Below are 5752 nucleotides of genomic sequence, written 5' to 3'. Positions count from 1 at the left end.
TAATTAAAAATTCAACCCCTACTCTCCCCAACCCCACCTCTTAACCCACCTCCCACTAACTACATTAAAATAATACCCCACTATCAACTACTACCTATTAAATTAAATAAGTCAATTCAAGTCCCTTAAACTCTGTGCCGGTCAAACCGGGTCGAGTATTTCGGGACGGAGGGAGTACTTTTATAGCCATAGCCCTATGGTAGAACCATACAAAATGTACTCCGTATGTGTGTATGGAGTCACAATGGAGCCCATCGGATATACTCCCTCCACCCCTTAATACTCGCACCGCTTTTCTTTTCGGGTCGTCCTTTAATACTTGTATCGCTTCTATAAATGGAAATCTTTACCAAAACACCAAATGAATCCATATTTGTTCGGACTAAATCGATAATAACAAGATTCTGATTCACACATGCACATGGTACAAAAATGTTTCCCATATATTATAAATTGATGTCTCTATTCTCTGCCACATATCTTATCTAGGTTGTGGTCCTTACATGTCTCCCCTCACATATTTAAGTAAAAGACAATTTATGTTTTTATCTGTGAAAATGAATACAAATATTTTACAAAGATGAAGAGTACAAATTGCAACATACTCCATCCGTTTAAAAAAAGAGACAACGGAGGGAGATCATTGAAGCATCCACGTATCTTTCTTATTCTATCAAGTATCAACTCAACGTCAATTAAGTTTGGAAGAATTTTGAATATTACCACTAGTAGTAGTCTTCCTACAACAACATAATCATAGGATTTCCTCTTTATACTTTATCCCTATAACATGAGAATATGAGATGCAAAAGGTCTTGCGCGCACAAGGTGCACAATAAATTTATTGTACACCAAGATAACTTTAACTATTTTTTTTGTAACTTTAACTTAGTTTTGATTAACTTTTATATTAGTAAAAAAAATTGATAGATAAATATTTTAAAGGGTTAAATTATTAATTTTATACATTATTAGTGATTTTGAAGAAATAAGTTTTACTAAAATGAAAAAATTTATCACTTAAAAATAGATAACTTTTACATATATAGGTTTAACTTTTAAGCATTTTTGAGTTAACTTTTACTCCGGTGTACAATATTTATTGTACACCCATTATAAATAAGAATTTGTGAATGCGATGTAATCAGCCATACATAATTGTTCTAACTCCTTTTTATCCTTTATGACTGTTCATAATAAACGCACGTCCACGTATCTTTCCTGTTCTATCCTCCCAACCTGATTTAATTTTAGAACAAGTTTGAATATTACCATTAGTAGTAGTCTTCCTACAACGACATGCACAATCAATTAATCATAGGTAATCCCTCTTATATCTTGACAGTTGACACTATTTCCCCTTCCAAAAATAGTTGAAACTTAAGTAAATGGTTACAATTCTGAATTCTTACAGTACAAAACAACACACCACCCTTAATCTATCCTATTCCTATTGGACAAACAAAATCTTTCATTGTCAAATCTCACGTGTAAGTCACGTGACTACACAAATAGTGATAATAATTACAAAATACTCCAACGTGGAGTAGTACACTTTTACCATACTGCCTTTCTTCCTCCACTCTCTCATCAGTCATCAGTCTGCACACACATACACACATACACATTTTCTCTCTCTATATTTGCATAATTGTGTTTTCAATTCAAATGTTGTCATCTTCAACATCTTACCGACTCTACATTACTTTCCTCCTCTTCTTCTTCCTCCTCCTCAACCCTTGTTCAGAATAAGAAAAACCCGAAAACCTGGAAATCAATGGAGGAAGTTTGGAATGACATAACGATGAATTCGCTCCCAAACACTCCCATCTCCCACATTCACACAATTCGCCACCCGCCTACCTCAAGCGGCGCGCCTCACTTCAGGGGTTTCATCTTCCAAGATTTTCTCAACGCTGGACCTCTTCAAAACACTTCCTCCATTGACTCTTCTCCTCCGCCGCCGCAGCCTCCACCTTGGCAAACTAGACCCGCCGCTACTGAATTTCAATTCTTAGATAATAATGAATTATTCAACTCTCAGTCTCACCATTTTCGACTACATGGGAATTCCTCTGTTCCAACTAGCTTAGCGCCTGCTGTTGGTCAGAATGTTATGAATTCGAAGAGGTGTTCTGATCGGGATGAAGATGAACATGTTGATCGAAGACATAAACGTATGGTTAAGAACAGAGAATCTGCTTCTCGTTCTAGGGCTCGAAAGCAGGTTCCCATTTATATATTCTTCTTTTTGCTATTAATATGCACTTACTATTTTTATTCTTCTTCTTTCTTTTTATTTACTCCTTACTAAATATGGGAAATGGAATATGACATGAAAAATACTTACTGCTTTTAAATTGCTATTTTGGGTTTGATTATAAATGACTACCTTTTTTATGGAGATTTAAATACAACTCAAGTTTTTATGTCTTATTGGAGGTAGTCGTGTAATATTTAATCATTAATTATTCTACTAATTACTAAGGTTTGTATTTAATAAAACAGGCATATGTGACAGAGTTAGAGGTAGAAGTTGACCGTTTACGAGTTGAGAACGAGGCTTTAAGGAAGCAACAACAACAGGTGATGAGAATATACTCTACCATGTTTTAAAACCAAATAAATTCATTGCAAATACTTTCATAATCTGTATTTTTTTACCTAAATGGATAATAATATTTGAGATCACTAAAAGTCAACTAAGTTGACTTGACTTAAGATCATTTGTGGCCATGGTGGGGTATCGGTGGGTATGAATTCAGGATTGAAAATGTAAATTAACTCACTTTTCTAACTTTTGGAAATAAAAAATACAGAAAATTTCCTTTATTTATTAAGTACATTTGCCAACTTTTTTAAAGAAGGAATGTTTTTTAAGTTTTTGTATTTTTGCTAAATTATTGACCCATTCCGTCTTTAAAAGATTGCTCTATGCTATAAAGAAATGTCTTTATTTATTTGCCTCATATTATGGTTTATGGTCTTCACATATTTTTCTTCACACACAATTATTTAATCTAATTACTCCCTTCGTCCCTATTTGATTGTCCCAATTTCCTTTTATGAACGTCTCTTTAAGGTTGCCCATGCCTTAAATGGTTATTTTTTCCACTTGCACTCTCTATATTTTTTATTTTTTATAAAAAAAGGGGCGAGGGAGTAAACTGGTAAAGACAAACCTACTTACCAGCTTGTTTTTTAATATACCAAATTATTAATAAAGTAAACTAAAATACTTGGTACTGAGTCCTGAGAAGTGAGAACATTCACGAGAGAACCACATTCAAAATGACGAACCGAAAAGGGATAACAAGGGGTAACATCATCCAAGTTAAGCTTAAGTCGCTGTCAAAAAAAAAACGTTAAGCTTAAGTCTAGTAGAAAGCCTAGTACATGAGACATGACAAGGTAGTACAGAGTATGTTATTTTCTAGCATTAGACAAAAAACCAATTTAGTTTTGGGTATTTATTTGTGGTCCATTGTAATACTGTGCAGTTAATTGAAGACCCGCCTGCTCAGCTTCCCACAAAGCACGGTCTTCATCGAACATCTTCGGCCCCATTTTGAGAAAATAGAAGACAACAGAACACCCCTAACTTATTGGGTTTTTTATTTTTTTTGCTATTTTGGTACTCCGTATTTTGTAAGGTAGCTTTCTAGTACTATTAACAGTAACTTAACATATTGTTGGACACGTGTGCTTTACTAATTAGTCCTTATTTCTTTTTAGATTATTTAAGTATAACCCATATAAATGTAATTACTTTAATTAGTAACTCCTCCCCATCTCTTATTGTTGGCCTCGTTTTCTTGGAGGCAATTCATGCTTTATTCAGACTTTAGGACAAATTATAGAGTTAGGGAGTATCTTTGGCTTTTTCACTTTTATAAGTTATATACTACCTCTGTTTTTGAAATATATTTACAATTACTATTTGTATAAATATTAAGGTAAAAGTTGAAAAGTTGATTAAATATAATAAAATATAATAAAATATGTATAAAGTACGAAGTGTTTAAAAAGGTGGATGAGTGTAAGAAAAAAAATGAATAAAGTAAGAGAAAGTGAGTAAAAAATGGTAAATATTGTGGGGTAATAAGAATAAGGTAGTAAATCGTCATGTCCAAAAATAGAAAAAAACAAAGCGCAAAGAACATTATGAAATAGACTAAAATGAAAAGCGTAAAAATATTTTTGAAATGGAGGTAGTATATTATTTTTTGGTGTTACCACCCGGTTCACCCTTAAGGCTAATCCAGATTCGGGGCGAGTTATGGGTGGATGGGTTCCAGTCCATTCCCAGTTGTTGTTGCGGGGATCGAACACGGGTCCTCCCTACCCAGTTCAGCCCCAGTCACCACTGAACCAACAAACAATTGATAGTTTCACAAGTTATACTTCCTCCGTTCCGGAAATATCGCACCATGGTGGACTTTTACTCATTTAAACATTACTTTGACTCTTAATATCTCAACTTGTGTGCAAGTAAAAATTATAAAAAATTAATATTTAAAAAATATATATCAATACCAATCTAACATTATCCCACATGACTAAAATTTCCATACGTACGAATCACAAAAAATAGCCAAAGTCGTAGTGTGAATAGTGTGAAAAACAAATGGTGCGATATTTCCGGAACGGAGGAAGTATATGATAATATAAACCATATCTAGCATGCCCCAGTCCGTTCATTTGTACACTTTGTATGGATTATTAATTTAACTAGCTTCTTTTGAATGGGCGGTTGTATAGTGGTTATTTAATCTATCTTTTTAAGTTCTAAAATTTTTGAGCTTGTGATTTTAGATAGAATATATGATTTAATATTGAGAGCTAGTCGGGAAGATGGAGTAGAAAATGTTGAATGAATAGATTGGTGAATAGATGTTGTATGAGAAAGATGAAGGGAAAGGGGAGATTGGAGTTGTTTAATATACCAAACAACAAAGGAAAAAAATAAAAAACCAAATTGATGGAGGAAAGAATGGATGACACGTGTCATCTAATCAAATGTGTTAACACATGTTATCTAATCAAACTAGCTGACACACTAATCGTGCCCAATTACCCGTTGCACAAGCCATCACGAATACAGCCCAAACAATGACATGCCCCTTATGTTATTTGGGTTCTAATCCACTAACCTTTTCCGACCCAACACCTAACTCAAGACGGGCGGGCTATTAATGATGGCCCAAGTCAATACAAGGCGAGGCAATTGTAATAGCAAAACGCCTTAATTTTGACTTAGGGTAGTTATTTTCTTCACGAGATAACTGGTATTATTTCATTAAAGTAAATTAGTAAAGAATATTATACTAATATGGTTAAATTTTACTTAAAGTATATTATTATGTTACCTAAATTACACTTTCGTATCATAAACTTTAAGTAAAATACGGAGTGCTTGGTACTATATACTAATATAGTTACCTAATATAGTTTAATTAGTAAAGAATATTATATACTAATATAGCTAGGTAACTAATAAAGTATATTACCTAATTTATAGGGAGTTCTTGGTACTATATACTAATATACCCACAGCTAATAGTACAAAAACAATATTATTGCTTCGATTACAATTATTTCTATACTAAAATTCTCATTTTAATCAACATTTCTTATTATATTGAAAATACGTGGTAAATTTGATTCATGAAAATCCTGTAATTATGTACAATATACTTGTTATTTTTGGAAGATGTTGATATGTATAGTTGAATACACTTTTATGTGATGT

The 5752-nt window shown here is 33.0% G+C and overlaps 1 protein-coding gene across 1 annotated transcript; it reads left to right on the top strand.

The window, feature by feature from the left end:
• The first annotated feature begins 1557 nt into the window (after positions 1–1557).
• Positions 1558–3798, top strand: LOC110794012 (protein FD). Its single transcript, XM_021998952.2, has 3 exons — positions 1558–2227; positions 2509–2586; positions 3501–3798. The coding sequence occupies exons 1-3, from the start codon at positions 1778–1780 to the stop codon at positions 3570–3572; spliced, it is 600 nt and encodes a 199-aa protein (XP_021854644.2). The 5' UTR covers positions 1558–1777; the 3' UTR covers positions 3573–3798.
• The last annotated feature ends 1954 nt before the right edge of the window (positions 3799–5752 follow it).

The sequence above is a fragment of the Spinacia oleracea genome, chromosome 5, assembly GCF_020520425.1.
Source record: "Spinacia oleracea cultivar Varoflay chromosome 5, BTI_SOV_V1, whole genome shotgun sequence".
NCBI classification, from domain to species: domain Eukaryota; kingdom Viridiplantae; phylum Streptophyta; class Magnoliopsida; order Caryophyllales; family Amaranthaceae; genus Spinacia; species Spinacia oleracea.
This window is presented reverse-complemented; position numbering and strand designations above follow the sequence as displayed.